General features: G+C 37.2%; 1 protein-coding gene across 2 annotated transcripts in view; it reads right to left on the bottom strand.

The window, feature by feature from the left end:
• Positions 1 to 14,399, bottom strand: part of nars1 (asparaginyl-tRNA synthetase 1) — a 26,508-nt gene extending 12,109 nt beyond the window's left edge. The window contains exons 1-9 of one of the 2 annotated variants that reach the window (XM_079835439.1): positions 14,332 to 14,399; positions 11,369 to 11,487; positions 8,184 to 8,266; positions 8,005 to 8,070; positions 7,011 to 7,103; positions 6,845 to 6,934; positions 4,636 to 4,714; positions 4,282 to 4,352; positions 867 to 953 (exon numbers count right to left, since the gene is read on the bottom strand). In XM_079835439.1, the coding sequence (XP_079691565.1) occupies positions 867 to 953; positions 4,282 to 4,352; positions 4,636 to 4,714; positions 6,845 to 6,934; positions 7,011 to 7,103; positions 8,005 to 8,070; positions 8,184 to 8,266; positions 11,369 to 11,402 (603 nt within the window). In that variant the 5' untranslated portion in view covers positions 11,403 to 11,487; positions 14,332 to 14,399. Of the gene's footprint in view, positions 1 to 866; positions 954 to 4,281; positions 4,353 to 4,635; positions 4,715 to 6,844; positions 6,935 to 7,010; positions 7,104 to 8,004; positions 8,071 to 8,183; positions 8,267 to 11,368; positions 11,577 to 14,331 lie in introns of those variants that run through there. The other variant, XM_079835438.1, reaches the window with a different exon arrangement.
• Positions 14,400 to 20,160: the final 5,761 nt, after the last annotated feature.

The following is a 20,160-nucleotide window of genomic DNA, read 5'->3' as shown; positions in this document are numbered from 1 at the left end:
AAGGACACGCAGACTCATGAATAATTAAGCGAGGCGTCTTCTCATTGGATAAGGACACGCAGACTCATGAATAATTAAGCGAAGGGTCCTCTCATTGGATAAGCACATGCAGACTCATGAATAATTAAGCGAGGGGTCTTCTCATTGGATAAGGACACAGACTCATGAATAATTAAGCGAGGCGTCTTCTCATTGGAAAAGGACACACAGACTCATGAATAATTAAGCGAGGTGTCTTCTCATTGGATAAGGACACGCAGACTCATGAATAATTAAGCGAGGTGTCTTCTCATTGGATAAGGACACGCAGACTCATGAATAATAAAGCGAGGTGTCTTCTCATTGGAAAAGGACACGCAGACTCATGAATAATAAAGCGAGGTGTCTTCTCATTGGATAAGGACACGCAGACTCATGAATAATTAAGCGAGGTGTCTTCTCATTGGAAAAGGACACGCAGACTCATCAATAATTAAGCGAGGCGACTTCTCATTGGATAAGGACACGCAGACTCATGAATAATTAAGCAAGGCGTTCTCATTGGATAAGGACACGCAGACTCATGAATAATTAAGCAAGGTATCTTCTCATTGGATAAGGACACACAGACTCATGAATAATCATGAGACAGTGATGAGTCATTGATGTACTATAGTGAATTTAAACCCGCAAGGTGAAAACAGCGCAAAAAAGATTGAAAATGAACTTTTCTCCTACAATTAAAAAAACTAAAGGATGTTCAACACATAACTTAGTTTAGAGTTTCATGGGCCTTTAAAGGTGAGTAAACTTAAATTTTGATTAACTATCCCTTTAAATATAGGTAATTAAAATGAATTATTATTATATATTAAAAACCATATTACCTGTTTGCCCTCAGGAACAGGTTTGACGGTTCCATACAGAGCCACGGTGCTCTCCGTAGATAACATCAGTCCATTATAACACTGACACTGCACACACACACACACACACACCATCTCATTTATGGTGTTTCACTTCTTACATATGATATCATTAAACATGGCAGTTTCAGACAACTGAATAAAAACGACCCATTTCAGAGCAAATCTCAAAATATGGAGATATTCATCAAATTACAGTTCTAAAAAATATATGTAATACACTACCGTTCAAAAGTATTTTTAAAGCAGCACTAGGCAGTTTTTGCTCTCAGGCTCCCCCTACAGTTGGGAAACAGTATTATCCTCTACTACTATCATAAACTCTGTCATTCTACATCAGTGGATGCATCGCACGTGCAGTTATTGACATGACAACTATGATAACCCTGAACACTGCAGGAGTTCACATGTCTATGGAGATGTCATATGAATATAATTTCATGGGTTTTATTTTTTTTTCAAACGCCAAATGATCGCGATGCTCACGTTTACAAGCCAGCGTCATTATAGTAGCCTAGTCTATTGGTTCCCGTTTTACAGAATCTATATGATACTTCAATTCAATGTTTGAGTGGTAGGTAATAACCATACATCGTCAATATTATAATATCACGCTACCATAGATGAATCTGCAAAATTGAAAAATCGATTTGCATTATAGCTTGAGGCAAGACAAATAAACCAATATCACAGACATGTTAGGTATCCTAAAATATGATTTTGTATGTATTACGTATTTACTTGCAAGAATGTAGCCCCTCCTCCTTCAGCTCACGCCAACGAGCAAACGCTGCCCAATGTTGATCCTCATCCTGCCTTTAATCCCATCACTTTCTCCTTTCAGTCCCTCCAGAAAAACGCGATTATGCGATCGCGTGATTTAACGCATAATCAGCCAAAGTCTGCATATTCATGCGGGGGCCGCATTTTTTCAAATACGCCGCACTTTCGCCGCATAAATTGCCTATTTCCGCGTGCAAAATATGCCGGGCTATCATGATTTCATAATCCCCGCATTTTCGTTGCTAAAAAAGTCATATATATTAGCAGAAAGTTGAAAAATTTTCGTTTACTTCACACAAGAGCTGCCATTTCCGCCTATTGCCATGGGAACGTTTTGAAGTGACGTGATTACCCGACGCGAACGTCATCGAAAAGCTTCAAACCCCGTGGAGAAACCATAGATACCGGTGAAACCATGATGAAGCGCAAACTCCCATTGGCCAACAAAAATAACAGCAAAAGAGCAAAGCAGTTTCCCTGTGTGCTGACTGATTTCAAAACACAGCATCATGAAGCTTTGAAGCGTTATGAATCAATGAGTCGATTCAGCGGTTTGAAGCGTTATGAATCAATGAGTCGATTCAGCGGTTTGAAGCGTTATGAATCAATGAGTTGATTCAGCGGTTTGAAGCGTTATGAATCAATGAGTCGATTCAGCGGTTTGAAGCGTTATGAATCAATGAGTCGATTCAGCGGTTTGAAGCGTTATGAATCAATGAGTCGATTCAGCCGTTTGAAGCGTTATGAATCAATGAGTTGATTCAGCGGTTTGAAGCGTTATGAATCAATGAGTCGATTCAGCGGTTTGAAGCGTTATGAATCAATGAGTCGATTCAGCGGTTTGAAGCGTTATGAATCAATGAGTCGATTCATCGGTTTGAAGCGTTATGAATCAATGAGTCGATTCAGCTGTTTGAAGCGTTATGAATCAATGAGTCGATTCAGCGGTTTGAAGCGTTATGAATCAATGAGTCGATTCAGCGGGTTGGATCGCCAAAGTCACGTATTTCAGCAGTTTGACACGCGATCCGAATCATGAATCGACTCGATGATTCATAGCATCATGATGCTGTGTTTTGAAATCAGTCATCACTATATAAGTCGTTATTTAGTTTTTTTTGCACACAATAACTATTATCGTCGCTTCATAAAGTTATTGTAGAACCACTGTAGTGAGATGGACTTTGTAACGACGTCTTTAGTAGGCTACCTTTTATGGGTCTTGAGTGTACATTGTGCCAATGGAGGCCTTTCTGAGCCATCGGAATTCAACTAAAATATCTTAATTTGTGTCCAACAACATAAAGGGAAGTCATTAATGACAGAATTTTCATTTTTAGGTGAATTAACCCTTTAAGAGATTGCACTTTGTGCATTGGAAGCACTCAAATGTCTGTTTTGTATAGCGACATCTGTAAAACAGGAAGTTATTTATTAATTTTTTCAGAAGTTGTAGCATATTCCTTTTGTAAAGCTACAGAACTTGATTGACTAAATGTTTTGTAAATTTGAGCCATTATTAAGGTCTTCAATAAAACAAGATGAGAACTTAAATATTCCAGCACTTTCTGTGATGTAGTGCTTTTTTCTCTTTCTCATCAAAACGCAGTTTTTGCAAGTTCCCGCAATTTTATCGCATAAAATTGCATAAATATCCCGCATTTTTCATCGCATTTTTTAAGAAAACGTGCCGCATAATCAAGGATTTTTGCCTGCAACAATCACAAAAAAAAGCCACATTTTTCTGGAAGGACTGTCCTTTCCTCTTTTTGCTTTCCTCCGACAAAACCTTTGCTTTCTTATTTTTCTGTGCTGCTTCGGCCATGACTATAACATTCGGCAAACAAATGATAGTTGGGCTCGCACGTCCGAATTTAAGGAAGTGGGGGTGGTGGTGGAAGTGACGTATATGCCGTAAAGCAGTCGAATTTTGTAGTTCTTTTTGTTCTCGGGTTACTACCCGAAACCCGAAGTTTAAAAGTACGATTAAAAACGATACAGACCCCGTCAGGCTATGGCAGACGTGTCACTCAACCTATTGTAAGTCGATGTATCATCACAAGAGTCTTGAAAATATATTATAAAGGTTGAAAAGTTACCTAGTGCTGCTTTAAAGAAAATAATAATGTTTATTCAGCAAATGTTTGTTGATCATCAAACGCTCATATGAGAGTGATCAGTGAAGGGTCATGTGACTCTGAAGACTGGAGTAATGATGATAAATTCAGCTTTGATCACAGGAATAAATGACACTTTACGATATATTCACATAGAGAACAGATGATCTACACTGGAGGAATATTTCATAATATTTTACAGTACCGTATTTTCCATCAAATAAACGCAGTTTTGGTGAGCAGAAGAGACTCTTTCAAAAACCTTACTGTCCCTAAACTTTTGAACGGTAGTGTATAAAATAATTATATTTTATATAATTGTTTGCTTTGAATTAGGGCATCGCCGATCCTTAATGCTAATAACTAAGAGCCCTGATAACTAACAGGACTAATTTACCCATTTATAATTTATGGGTATATTTACCTATTTTTAACCTATTTATTCTTTGTGAAATATCAACAAACACACACAGTACCAGTTTGTCCGTGAGAACACACTGCAGGAAACCGGTTCCGTCGCGCAGCACAATAAACAAAAGGTTCTTCCCTGAGAAAACATTAGCAAATACATATCGTCTTAAATTTGTCATGTTTCATCGCATTATTATCACAAATACAACAATCGACTGCAAGCTCAATTACGCAATATGTTTACAAAATCTAACACATTTTTAATACTTGAAAATGGGTCAATTTTCCTAGATCAGACTTCACTCTTGGCCACTTGAAGTTCTCAAAGCAGTTTCAGACATTCAATAATTCTGGATGAACACACACACACACACACACACACACACACACACACACACACACACACACAATCTGCTCACCTTGTCTGCGTAAACGATGGACCCAGCCGAACACCTTCACCCTCTGCTCTCGGAGCGGCTCTAGTTTATCAATCTTCACCTGAGCAGGACAGAAAATAAACCAGAAAGTTGTCAAAATTGCGAGATGTAAACTCCGAATTCCGAGAAGTCAGAATTGCGAGATGTAAACTCCGAATTCCGAGAAGTCAGAATTGCGAGATGAAATCCGAGAAGTCAGAATTGCGAGATGAATTCCGAGAAGTCGAGAAGTCAGAATTGCGAGATGTAGACTTAGAATTCCGAGAAGTCACAATTGCGAGATGTAAACTTAGAATTCTGAGAAGTTAGAATTGCGAGATGTAAACTCAGAATTCCGAGAAGTCACAATTGCGAGATGTTAACTCCGAATTCCGAGAAGTCAGAATTGCAAGATGAATTCCGAGAAGTCAGAATTGCGAGATGTAAACTCAGAATTTCGAGAAGTCAGAATTGTGAGATGTAAACTCAGAATTTCGAGAAGTCAGAATTGCAAGATGTAAACTCAGAATTTCGACAAGTCAGAATTGCGAGATGTAAACTCAGAATTTCGAGAAGTCAGAATTGCGAGATGTAAACTCAGAATTTCGAGAAGTCAGAATTGCGAGATGAATTCTGAGAAGTCGAGAAGTCAGAATTGTGAGATGTAAACTTAGAATTCCAAGAAGTCAGAATTGCGAGATGTAAACTTAGAATTCCGAGAAGTCGAGAAGTCAGAATTGCGAGATGTAAACTTAGAATTCTGAGAAGTTATAATTGCGAGATGTAAACGTAGAATTCCGAGAAGTCAGAATTGCGAGATGTAAACTCAGAATTTCGAGAAGTCAGAATTGCAAGATGTAAACTTAGAATTCCGAGAAGTCACAATTGCGAGATGAATTCCGAGAAGTCGAGAAGTCAGAATTGTGAGATGTAAACTTAGAATTCCAAGAAGTCAGAATTGCGAGATGTAAACTTAGAATTCCAAGAAGTCAGAATTGCGAGATGTAAACTTAGAATTCCAAGAAGTCAGAATTGTGAGACGTAAACTTAGAATTCCAAGAAGTCAGAATTGTGAGATGTAAACTTAGAATTCCAAGAAGTCAGAATTGCAAGATGTAAACTTAGAATTCCGAGAAGTCGAGAAGTCAGAATTGCAAGATGTAAACTTAGAATTCTGAGAAGTTAGAATTGCGAGATGTAAACTTAGAATTCTGAGAAGTTAGAATTGCGAGATGTAAACTCAGAATTCCGAGAAGTCACAATTGCGAGATGTAAACTCAGAATTCCGAGAAGTCAGAATTGCGAGATGTAAACTCAGAATTCCGAGAAGTCAGAATTGCGAGATGTAAACTCAGAATTCCGAGAAGTCAGAATTGCGAGATGTAAACTCAGAATACCGAGAAGTCAGAATTGCGAGATGTAAACTCAGAATTCCGAGAAGTCAGAATTGCGAGATGTAAACTTAGAATTCTGAGAAGTTAGAATTGCGAGATGTAAACTCAGAATTCCGAGAAGTCAGAATTGCGAGATGTCAACTCAGAATTCCGAGAAGTCAGAATTGCGAGATGTCAACTCAGAATTGCGAGATGTCAGAATTGCGAGATGTAAACTCAGAATTGCGAGATGTCAGAATTGCGAGATGTAAACTTAGAATTCCGAGAAAGTGAGAATTGCGAGATGTAAACTCAGAATTTCGAGAAGTCAGAATTGTGAGATGTAAACTTAGAATTCCGAGAAGTCAGAATTGCGAGATGTCAACTCAGAATTCCGAGAAGTCAGAATTGCGAGATGTAAACTTAGAATTCCGAGAAAGTGAGAATTGCGAGATGTAAACTCAGAATTCCGAGAAGTCAGAATTGCGAGATGTAAACTTAGAATTCCGAGAAGTCAGAATTGCGAGATGTAAACTTAGAATTCAGAGAAAGTGAGAATTGCGAGATGTAAACTCAGAATTGCGAGATGTCAGAATTGCGAGATGTAAACTTAGAATTCCGAGAAGTCAGAATTGCGAGATGTAAACTTAGAATTCCGAGAAAGTGAGAATTGTGAGATGTAAACTCAGAATTCCGAGAAGTCAGAATTGCGAGATGTAAACTCAGAATTCCGAGAAGTCAGAATTGCGTGATGTAAAGTTCAGAGAAAAAAAAGTTTGTGCTATTATATCATCAATATTATATTCTGCATGTAATTGAGAAAACGCTCTGAAACTCACGGTTTTGGGTTCAGGAAGGCTGGAGTCGTTCTCGATGATGATCTTTTTAGCTTCTTCCATATTCTTCTCTCTGCGTTCGGCATCTTCAGTCTGTCAATCATGAGGTCAAAAGATGATAAACACATCAGCAATAGAGGGCAGCAGAATCACAGAATGCTCCAGGTACCTCCTTCTTGTCTTTGCTCTCGCTCTTCATTTGCTCTCGATTGAAGAGCTTCTTGGTGTTCTTCATTTGAGTCTTCGAGATGACGCCCCAGCGCTGGCGACACAAACACACCATAATGATAAAACTACAGGTCAAATGCTATTCCTGTGGAACTCTGCCAAATTATTATGAATCACCTTAAAACATGTTCTTATGCTAAATATGCATATTAATTAACCCTCATCCTTCCCTCGGGTCATTTTGACCCTAAATTTATTTTTCATCAGAGTGGTCCAAGACCCTATGACTTTTGTCGTACTTGAACCTGGATTTGAGAAGTTTTGTGGTTGAAATTTAAAAAAAGTAACAAATCCTTCCCTCACGGGTCAATTTGACCCCCCCTTAGGAAATAATGGAAGGCAAGGAATGCTTCAGTACACAAACATAAAAATGCTAAAACTACCAAACAATGATTTTATAATGTGTCTCTGAATGCATACTGAAGGAAAACTGACTTTAGGACCCAGCGGAACAGCTCATCCGCTCCATATAGAGCTATAAGGCCACCTAGTGGCAAGATTTATGAAATATCATCTTATATTATTATTTTTAAAATGGTCGGCAAAGACACTCAATGTAAGATATTATGAGCTGAATTAAAAGGGTTATGCATGAAATTGTGAGTTATTTTTAATTGAAGTTGAAAGAATGTGCTTATTTATTATTTATTAATAAAATAGTCATTTAAAGGCAAATGAAATAACAAAAAAATCCCCAAAATTACATTAAAAATAGAAAAAAAATTAAGTATAATTTTAGGGCTTCGGGTCATTTTGACCCACAAGGGAAGGATGATGCATTAATTACTTAAATATGCATGCACCATGAAAACAAAAACGCACATTTGTGACTATGTCTGCGTTTTTGTTTCATTTCATGTTAACATGTTTTTCAAAAACCTTATTTCATAAATTTCAAAACACTATATATAGACGGGGAAAATAATGTTCTTTACCTCTCCTTCCTTCTGTGAATCCACATAGATCACTGGGAACGGCTCTTTCCCCACAAACAACAGTGCCTGAGAACATTTAGGAAATATGAATGATGAAATACGAAATGACCAGAATCATATTTGATGAAAATGATGCTGTATGGCTGGGCTGAGAGGCTGATCATCAGTTAGCGTGGCACCTTGAGTGTTGTTTTAAAGGGCTTCTGCTCGGATCCGTCTCCATTCTCATCGCTGCCCTGTTTATCAGACACGTACAGTTCTTCTGCGGAGGACACAACAGCAGATTTAACATCACTTATTTTTTTATATTTCACCCCCACTTCCTAGGTAAAATACTTCCTCTCAGTGCCTTTTGGACAAAAATGTCCCCGTTAAAACTGCATTTTTTAATCCCATTGCCATTTAACTAGAAAATGATGCAATCTTTGTTAACAGGCTTTCATTCTGTTGACAAGGCTTCAAATTTTACACTTTGACTATTTTTTTACCAGATGTTGCGATCTTTTCATGTTTGGCGTATAAAGGAAATACTCACTTTATTCCTGTTTTCTGTTTATGCATATTATAAAGACAATTGGATAAATGATGCAGCTGTAACTGTGTGGGTGTGTTAGGGTGAATGTCAGAATGTGGTGTGTATGTGTGTAATAAACAAATTGTGTGTGTGCTTGTAATATTTGAGAGAGAAAAACTCAACTGCAAATAACAAAATCTGACTGAGAGCTCATTTTTTGAGATATCAACCTCAAATTTGGAACAGGTTTTTTTAGATGTATGGCTTTGATTTGTCTAGCAGTTTTAGAGTTCAACATGTTTCATAAAATACATATTTTTTATAAAATATTATTCAAATCATTTTCATAAACTTAAACCTGTATAACTTTTTTTTTGGTTTCACTTTTTAAACTTTTTTGACTTCAACAATAATCTTAAGTCTTCTTTAAAATGAGACCAAACTTAAATCTGTGCTTCGAATATTCATTTATTTATGACAGTTTTTCGACATGGATATTTTTGTCCTCTATGGATCTGTGTGTAACTCTTTTTAATTGATGCACAAGGGTTAATTGTGCTCGTATTTGCTTGTCATATAGATGGAAATTATTTTGAAAAATCACGTACCAATTTAAGAAATAATTATAAGTATCATTAAAATTGGAACAAAAAGTATCGGTATATATATAAAAAAAAAAAAAAGTTTGGTTTCACCCATCCCTGGCACTAGGATTAAAACTAGAGATCAACCGATAATCGGTTTTCCTGATATTTTCCAGATATTTAAGCATTTTCCCATAATCGTGTATCGGTTTTGTAATATCGGATTCACTGATAAATGCCGCCATCTTGAGAATCGCACGCAAGACCGGCATTAAATCACTGCGTCTGAGTTTTCTAAATTAATAAACTTTTATTCAACATAACAGCCATTAACGCACAAATGAGATGTTACATAAATGCTTGACATGTAGTTTAAACTTAAAACTATCAACTTTATTTCACGAATACACATCTAAACGATTACAGCTCTGATGTATTTGTCGTTAGGGGACCGATTGTAATCGTTGGCCTTCTTATTATTCTTTTACTTCTTCCGCTCGAGTCTATGGCAGACCATAGAACCGCTTGCAGGAAAGTTGTGAAATTTGGCACACATATAGAGGACAGTCCAAACATTCACCAGAGCAAATTTGGAGTCTCTAACTCAATCCCTCTAGCGCCACCACCTGTCCAAAGTTTGACTTATGTTTGTAACTTTTAAACCACAAGGACTAGAAACAAAATTAGCTCAGTCAATATGATTCGATTTTACTCTATGGCGGCATTTTCCCTTATGAATCTTTTCCGGCCAAATTATCTATTTTTTCGAACTCCTCCTAGACAATTTGTCCGCTTTTCACACTTTTTAAAAACCCAACCATTCTCGAATAACGCACAAACAAATTTGATGAAGAGCACGCCAAATTGGACACAAGGTAATATCTCCGCAACGCTTTGGCATATTCAGACCAAACTTGGTAAATGTCATCCCAAGCATGACCTGAGGCTACATATAGCGTTACGGCACAGCGCCACCTACTGGTCAGGAGATATGAGAAATGGTCTTTTTTTTTTTTTACTTTCTGAATGGCTTCTGAACATCCAAAAAGTAATCTCATTAGATTCAGGGCGGCATGCGGAGTCAAACGATATCCAATTTTTTCCATATCGGCCATTTTGGGCGTCAGCCATTTTGAATTTTGTACCAAAATTACGTATTTTATGAACTCATTAGTGAATCGTTACGAAACTCGGTATGGGTCATCGGTACGATGCCCTGAAAGAGCCTGAGAAGTTTCAGACCAGCACCACCTAGTGGTAAAACTATTCATATGCTTATAACTTTGGATTTGGTTGACTTATTTTCACAGGATATATCGTTACTGAATCCTTGCCGAGTCCAACGATACCAAACATGCTAGGTTTTGCCTTATGATTTGTTCAAAGTTGTGGTTTAGCGTTTAAACAACTTTCGCGAATATCTTCGAAACCGCTAGTCCGATTGAGACGAAACAACCGTAGAAAAATATGAATCATAGCCGGTTGACTAATAGTTAATGGCCAAATGTCAAATGTTATAGTAAGTGGTAAAAGAAATGCAATCAAAGTCAGGTGTGGGTCATTTTTTTATATGCTCATGAATACAAATGTCTATAGCTCATAAACGAAATGAGATATTTACACCAAATTGAAGACGTTTATGTATGGGGGCGTTTATATCACTGCTGTTGTTATAAATAAACAGATGCAACTGGGAATACAAAGCTACGTTAAAGTGAATTGTATTTTGTATGCAAGTGAAATTACAGAAGTTATGGTATTGAAAAAAAAAAGTGTTAAATAAATCAGTTTGCTCAGTGCGGTTGGTATAATTGTCGAAACCAGACATAAAAATATAGAAATATCGGTTCTATATATCGGTTATCGGACACTTAAACATGCAAATCACTTATAAAATAATCAATATCGGACGATGACTATTTAAAACTATTATTTGATTAGTCACCATTTCAGTTTATTTATGAAAATATAAGTACAAAAAAGCATAAGTGCACATGTGAGATTTGACAGATCTTGTCAGTTTATGACAAGTTAATATTATTAAGCATGTTCTGATGCAACCCTCTGCAGAGATTGTGTAAATATGAGTATGAATGGCAATACATTATGAATATTAGTGCAGTACAAATAATATACTCGGTTGTTTATGTAGTATATTCATCTACATAAATACAGTACTGGTAATATATCTATAGTATGTTGTGTACTGGAGTGACGCAACACCGCAGACAACATGCAGCATCATCTTCTTCATCTTCATACTCACTGATCGACATCTGACCGACGCCCTGGTCCGCCATGTTGTGCTCTATAGGCCTCGGATGAGTTGAGTCCGGCTCGGTTCGTGGTTGTTTTCTGGTGAATGCTCCGGTGTCGGTTCGGCCCAATAGTGTCTGGCTGCAGACAAGACGAGATGCACTCTCAGCCGCGCATGCGCACTAAACGAGATGCACTCTCAGCCGCGCATGCGCACTAAACGAGATGCACTCTCAGCCGCGCATGCGCACTAAACGAGATGCACTCTCAGCCGCGCATGCACACTAAACGAGATGCACTCTCAGCCGCGCATGCACACTAAACGAGATTCACTCGTATTAAGACCGTAGATTACACATGCACTTGATGCCGCGCATAAATAAATTATATATATTTTTTTTTACACTACCGCGCAAAAGTGTTTGATCAGTAAGATTTGTGATCAGTAAGATTTAATGTTTTTGCTTATCAAGGCTGAATTTATTTGATGAAAAGTACAGATGCAAAAAATACAGTATTGTGAAATATTGCGATTCAAAATAAGTTTTGTATTGTAATACGTTTTTAAAATGTATGTTATGCAAAGCTGAACTTTCATCATCCATTAATCCAGTTTTCAGTGTCACATGATTAGTCAGAAATCTAATACTGATTAATCATCAATGTTAGAAACAACTTATTTTTACAGCCTTTTATAATTTTATTCTAAAGATTCTGTGAAAAATAAAACAAACAGAATTTATTCAATATTAAATTCTTAAACGTCTAAAAAACGTACACATTTTAACAAATGAACACATATCCTGAAAACAAATATTTTTTTCAGTATTTTAATAAAATAGAAAACTGATATTTTAAATTATAATATTTCAGTTTTCCTGTATTTTTTTTTAAATAAATATGGCATACATGACCATAAACTTTTAAAACATAAAATAAAATTATATATATAATATATTTAGCTGCTTAAGTTCGGTATATATGTATGTACATAAGATTATTAAGATGTACATCTCAAAATATTGAGAAAAATCACCTTTAAAGATGTCCAAATTAACTTTATAATGAATTAAATCATAGCTTAACAAGCCAGTCACATTGCTACTGCTACGGTCACATTCAATGTTAATATACTTCCAAATAAACCATCTTTTTTTTTTTTTTAAACACAGCAGTTGGTCGTGGTTGAGTTTTGTAAATGATTTTACTTATACATATATATATAGAGAGAGATAGATGTACAAAAACATTACATAAAAAAACAAAAACAAATGGACAATGTTTTGTTTGTTTAATTTTGTATGCGAGAAAAGATTGGTGCGAGGTGCATGTGGTCCACCATATTATCTACAAATGTATGCATGTCCTGCATAACTGTTAAGATAAACATCAGTGGCTCTACAAGATCGTCCTCTATAAACTCTGCACTGCAGTACTGTTCCAAGGCCTCAATGGCTTCCTCATCCTCCATGCACAGTATACGAGGAAGCTTAACTGAGCCAAGAAGATTGCCAGAGTTCTCCAAGCACCACTGACTGGCAATCTTAAGATTCGCGCCTAAGAAAAAAAACAATTAAAAAGAGGAAAATTAAAAATATGCTGAACAATAATGGCTGCAACCCCTCTAATAAAACCTACTTTTCATGGAGCCACCTGCTTCTCCGATGTAGACTCAGGGGTGAAACCATTTGTTTCATCTTCCTAAAAAATATGAAGATTGAATTTTAACCTTTTTAAAAAGTAACTGATACTTTTTCTGAGGAGCTGCAACAAAGGAAAAGGTACGAGTTACCTGTACATGGAAAGGCTTTTCCTGTTAGAGGAAAAAATACAGCACAAGTTTAGCTAGTATATGATAACATGCCATTTTTAACCTCATTATTTCCAAGTATATGTTTTTACCTGAGAGATTTGATCAAACTTCCTCTTTGGCAACCTAAATACAGGCTGCTGATCACCTCTTAGGAAGGCTTTGCACTCTTCTGCATAATGGGCAAACAGTTTTCCATGTCTGGAAAATAGAGATTAAAGATTGAATATTGCATAGTTCCTTATTCATGAAAGCTTTAAGTATTCAGAGGCCAAAAAACAAACTTTACCAATCCAGTCCGAAGTTCTCCATTAACATGATGCACCACCATTTCCTCAGCTCTGCCATGTCCAGCTGCTCAGTATCTAGAAATTATAAACAGGATACAAATGAGAAAAAAAATAACATTTAAACAAAAGTTATATTTGACCAAGACTAAATACCCATAATATGGCTGTTCAAGACATTTTTTCAAATTGCACTCATACACGCTACCTTATTATTTGGTTGTTCAGAAGATAAACACTAAGCATCTTAAATGTTAAATAAAAAAACTAAATGGATGATACACAGACAATGAGTTTGATAGTGTCTGTGAGAGAGTTGATAGTATGTTTGTGAATGAGTTTGGATCAAAGCTTTGATTAGTGTGTGAGAAATAGTATAGTAGTGAATGAGAGAGTTTGATAGCATCCATGAAAATCTTTGATAGAGTGAGAGGCGTTTGAGAGAGTTTGATAGTGTGCACAAGAATATGTTTGAAATAGGTCTTCTCTTTTGCTTATTAGTACTTTCTAATTTCTATAACTTAGTAATTTCTATAACATTTACCAAATAATGAACAACTATTTTAATTTAAATTAATCTTGTACGAATTGCATTAATGTACTTACACGTAGCCTGTAGGTGCGTCCGATAGCGCAAGTATCTGAGTGTCCACGAGCAGCTGATGAGAACGCTTGTAGAACTGCGTACGCATGCGTGATTGAAAACACATGTGTCGGACTGCGCAAGTGCGGCTGAGACTGCATGTATCTGAGTGCGCATGCGTGTCTGAGAGTGCATGTGTCGGACTGCGCATGCGTGTCTGAGAGTGCATGTGTCGGACTGCGCATGCGTGTCTGAGAGTGCATGTCTGCAGCCAGACCCTTCTCGTTCGGCCCGGCCGTCTCGCTTCCTGTCACTACACACGCGCACACGAGCTGCTGGGGACTCATGCGCACGCGCGAACCGTTCAACGCTGACGCTTCAGCTGGGGATTGGCCCGTTCGCAAGATGACGCTTTTTCCAGGCAGCTGATTGGTTGGTTTTGAGGTTGGGGGGCGGGAGTTTAAATAAAGGCGTTTAGCGTTGGTTCAGTCACTAAACAGAACATAATATAAAAAATACGGAGAGTAAAAGGTGTAAAAAAATAAAAAATAAAATTACATTAATGTATGTATTGATTTACTAATGTATTACTAATTTAATCTAATGTATATTTGTTTATTTTTTTAATCTTTTTTTTTTTTTTTTACACTGTACGTTACTGGTACATTCGAATAAATGAGTCCGGCCCCAATCAAAGACACTGAGAAAAATGTTTTATATATTAAGATTTTATATATTATACACACACACACACACACACACACACACACACACACACACACACACACACACACACACACATACACACACATATTAGGGCTGTCAAACTATGATTAATCACATCCAAAATAAAAGTTTGTGTTACATAATTTACAATATATTTAAGAAATATTAATATTTATTTACACAAATGAATCGTGATTAATTGCATCCAAAATAAATATTTATTTCTTGAATATTTAACTTATTTAAATTATGTTATATATATATATATAATAAAAAAAAACATTTAAATAATTTCAAAGTCCATAAAACATCAAGGATTTTAAGAAATCAATGTGTTTTCTTTTCCATTTCTTCTTCATCTCTTCATCACAACAGTGAGCTTTCACATATTCAGATCTCGCCATCTCCAACTACTCGCTCTTTTCTTTATTCCGGAAACATTCCGGCAAAGCTGCGATTCAGTGAAAAAGAAACATTCATTACTCATGAATAACGAATAGACTCGCTGACTTGCCCAGCTGACACAGGGAACGTTCTCTTAAGTTATGAACATTTACATACATTGAACATTTACATACATTATTCCTGTAACATTTAATGTTAGTTCAAAGCTATGGCAGGAAGTGATTACTTTGGATTTTAATATCATTTATTTGATTTAAGCATTAACTGTGATTAATGTAAACAGTGATTGGTGATTCTCAGACTCTGACGCTGCAAAAGCATCCATTTCTGCTCATAAGTTTCATCATTTCTTAAAAAATAATTTTAACAAAATAAGAGGGATCTGGGATCATAAAAAATGCATGTTATTTTATTTAGTACTGTCTTGAATAAGCTATTTCACATAACAGATGTTTACATATGAGACAAAATCACTGAATTTATACAAATTGCCCATTCAAAAATGTACAAACCCTTGAATATGAATGAAACTACGACTGTTGTCAAGTTTTGTGATCGTTGCTTGTGAGTCCCTTGTTTAAGTCATTTGTTTAGGTAATTGTGACTTTTTATCTCACAATTGTGAGTTTATATCACGCAATTGTGAGTTCATGTCACGCAATTGTGAGTTCATGTCACGCAATTGTGAGTTTACGTCACGCAATTGTAAGTTCATGTCACGCAATTGTAAGATCATGTCACGCAATTGTGAGTTTACGTCACACAATTGTGAGTTTACGTCACGCAATTGTGAGTTTATATCACGCAATTGTAAGTTCATGTCACGCAATTGTAAGATCATGTCACGCAATTGTGAGTTTACGTCACACAATTGTGAGTTTACGTCACGCAATTGTGAGTTCATGTCACGCAATTGTGAGTTCATGTCACGCAATTGTGAGTTTATATCACGCAATTGTAAGTTCATGTCACGCAATTGTAAGATCATGTCACGCAATTGTGAGTTTATGTCACGCAATTGTGAGTTCACATCACGCAATTGTGAGTTTATGTCACACAATTGTGAGGTCACGTCACGCAATTGTGAGTTTATATCACGCAATTGTGAGTTTATATCACGCAATTGTGAGTTTATATCACGCAATTGTGAGTTCACGTCACGCAATTGTGAGTTCATGTCACGTAATTGTGAGTTCATGTCACGCAGTGAGTTTATAGCACGCAATTGTGAGTTTATATCACGCAATTGTGAGTTTATGTCACACAATTGTGAGTTCACATCATGCAATTGTGAGTTTACGTCACACAATTGTGAGTTTACGTCAAGCAATTGTGAGTTTATGTCACGCAATTGTGAGTTCACATCACGCAATTGTGAGTTTATGTCACGCAATTGTGAGTTTATATCACGCAATTGTGAGTTCACGTCACGCAATTGTGAGTTTATATCACACAATTGTGAGTTTATGTCACGCAATTGTGAGGTCACGTCACGCAAATGTGAGTTTATATCACGCAATTGTGAGTTTATATCACGCAATTGTGAGTTTATGTCACACAATTGTGAGTTCACATCATGCAATTGTGAGTTTACGTCACACAATTGTGAGTTTACGTCAAGCAATTGTGAGTTTATGTCACGCAATTGTGAGTTCACGTCACGCAATTGTGAGTTTATATCACGCAATTGTGAGTTTATATCACGCAATTGTGAGTTCACGTCACGCAATTGTGAGTTTATATCACGCAATTGTGAGTTCACGTCACGCAATTGTGAGTTTATGTTACGCAATTGTGAGTTCACGTCACGCAATTGTGAGTTCACGTCACGCAATTGTGAGTTCATGTCATGCAATTGTGAGTTTATGTCACGCAATTGTGAGGTCACGTCACGCAATTGTGAGTTTATATCACGCAATTGTGAGTTTATATCACGCAATTGTGAGTTCATGTCACGCAATTGTGAGTTTATGTCACGCAATTGTGAGGTCACGTCACGCAATTGTGAGGTCACGTCACGCAATTGTGAGTTTATATCACGCAATTGTGAGTTTATATCACGCAATTGTGAGTTCATGTCACGCAATTGTGAGTTTATGTCACGCAATTGTGAGGTCACGTCACGCAATTGTGAGTTTATATCACGCAATTGTGAGTTTATATCACGCAATTGTGAGTTCACGTCACGCAATTGTGAGTTTACATCACGCAATTGTGAGTTCATGTCACGCAATTGTGAGTTCATGTCACGCAATTGTGAGTTCACGTCACGCAATTGTGAGTTTATGTCACGCAATTGTGAGGTCACGTCACGCAATTGTGAGTTTATGTCACGCAATTGTGAGTTCACGTCACGCAATTGTGAGTTTATGTCACGCAATTGTGAGTTCACGTCACGCAATTGTGAGTTCACGTCACGCAATTGTGAGTTCACGTCACGCAATTGTGAGTTTATGTCACGCAATTGTGAGGTCACGTCACGCAATTGTGAGTTTATATCACGCAATTGTGAGTTTATATCACGCAATTGTGAGTTCATGTCACGCAATTGTGAGTTTATGTCACGCAATTGTGAGGTCACGTCACGCAATTGTGAGTTTATATCACGCAATTGTGAGTTTATGTCACGCAATTGTGAGGTCACGTCACGCAATTGTGAGTTTATATCACGCAATTGTGAGTTTATGTCACGCAATTGTGAGGTCACGTCACGCAATTGTGAGTTTATATCACGCAATTGTGAGTTTATGTCACGCAATTGTGAGGTCACGTCACGCAATTGTGAGTTTATATCACGCAATTGTGAGTTTATGTCACGCAATTGTGAGGTCACGTCACGCAATTGTGAGTTTATGTCACGCAATTGTGAGTTCACGTCACGCAATTGTGAGTTTATGTCACGCAATTGTGAGTTTATATCACGCAATTGTAAGTTCATGTCACGCAATTGTAAGATCATGTCACGCAATTGTGAGTTTACGTCACACAATTGTGAGTTTACGTCACGCAATTGTGAGTTTATATCACGCAATTGTAAGTTCATGTCACGCAATTGTAAGACCATGTCACGCAATTGTGAGTTTATGTCACGCAATTGTGAGTTCACATCACGCAATTGTGAGTTTATGTCACACAATTGTGAGGTCACGTCACGCAATTGTGAGTTTATATCACGCAATTGTGAGTTTATATCACGCAATTGTGAGTTCACGTCACGCAATTGTGAGTTTATATCACACAATTGTGAGTTCATGTCACGCAATTGTGAGTTCACGTCATGCAATTGTGAGTTCACGTCACGCAATTGTGAGTTCATGTCACGCAATTGTGAGGTCACGTCACGCAAATGTGAGTTTATATCACGCAATTGTGAGGTCACGTCACGCAAATGTGAGTTTATATCACGCAATTGTGAGTTTATATCACGCAATTGTGAGTTTATGTCACACAATTGTGAGTTCACATCATGCAATTGTGAGTTTACGTCACACAATTGTGAGTTTACGTCAAGCAATTGTGAGTTTATGTCACGCAATTGTGAGTTCACATCACGCAATTGTGAGTTTATGTCACGCAATTGTGAGGTCACGTCACGCAATTGTGAGTTTATATCACGCAATTGTGAGTTTGTATCACGCAATTGTGAGTTCACGTCACGCAATTGTGAGTTTATATCACACAATTGTGAGTTCATGTCACGCAATTGTGAGTTCACGTCACGCAATTGTGAGTTTATATCACACAATTGTGAGTTCACGTCATGCAATTGTGAGTTCACGTCACGCAATTGTGAGTTCACGTCACGCAATTGTAAGTTCATGTCATGCAATTGTGAGTTTATGTCACGCAATTGTGAGGTCACGTCACGCAATTGTGAGTTTATATCACGCAATTGTGAGTTTATATCACGCAATTGTGAGTTCATGTCACGCAATTGTGAGTTTATGTCACGCAATTGTGAGGTCACGTCACGCAATTGTGAGTTTATATCACGCAATTGTGAGTTTATATCACGCAATTGTGAGTTCACGTCACGCAATTGTGAGTTTATATCACGCAATTGTGAGTTCATGTCACGCAATTGTGAGTTCATGTCACGCAATTGTGAGTTTATGTCACGCAATTGTGAGTTCACGTCACGCAATTGTGAGTTTATGTTACGCAATTGTGAGTTCACGTCACGCAATTGTGAGTTCACGTCACGCAATTGTGAGTTTATGTCACGCAATTGTGAGGTCACGTCACGCAATTGTGAGTTTATATCACGCAATTGTGAGTTTATATCACGCAATTGTGAGTTCACGTCACGCAATTGTGAGTTTATATCACGCAATTGTGAGTTCATGTCACGCAATTGTGAGTTCATGTCACGCAATTGTGAGTTTATGTCACGCAATTGTGAGTTCACGTCACGCAATTGTGAGTTTATGTTACGCAATTGTGAGTTCACGTCACGCAATTGTGAGTTCACGTCACGCAATTGTGAGTTTATGTCACGCAATTGTGAGTTCACGTCACGCAATTGTGAGCTCACGTCACGCAATTGTGAGTTTATATCACGCAATTGTGAGTTCATGTCACGCAATTGTGAGTTCATGTCACGCAATTGTGAGTTCACGTCATGCAACTGTGAGTTCATGTAGCTTTCCTGTAGCTCAAACAGTAGAGCATGGCGCTAGTAACGCCAAGGTCATGGGTTCGATTCCCAGAGAAAGCAAGAACTGACAAAATGTAAAATGTGTATCTTGAATGCAATGTAAGTCGCTTTGGATAAAAGCGTCTGCCAAATGCATAAATGTCATGTCACGCAATTGAATTTATATCATGCAATTGTGAGTTTACATCACGCAATTGTGAGTCCAAGTCTTCACAGTTTGAAAGTAGAGAATAAATGCATCTAAATCAATATTTGTGTATCAGTTGTTAACATTACAGAGAAACACATCTGGCATGTTTACATGTGGCTAGTCAACTTTCTGATTGGTTTTGTT

This window comes from Gobio gobio, assembly GCF_949357685.1.
Source record: "Gobio gobio genome assembly, chromosome: 14".
Classification (NCBI taxonomy): Eukaryota; Metazoa; Chordata; class Actinopteri; order Cypriniformes; family Gobionidae; genus Gobio; species Gobio gobio.
Note: the sequence above shows the minus strand (reverse complement) of the source record. Positions and strands in the feature narration are given on the sequence as shown.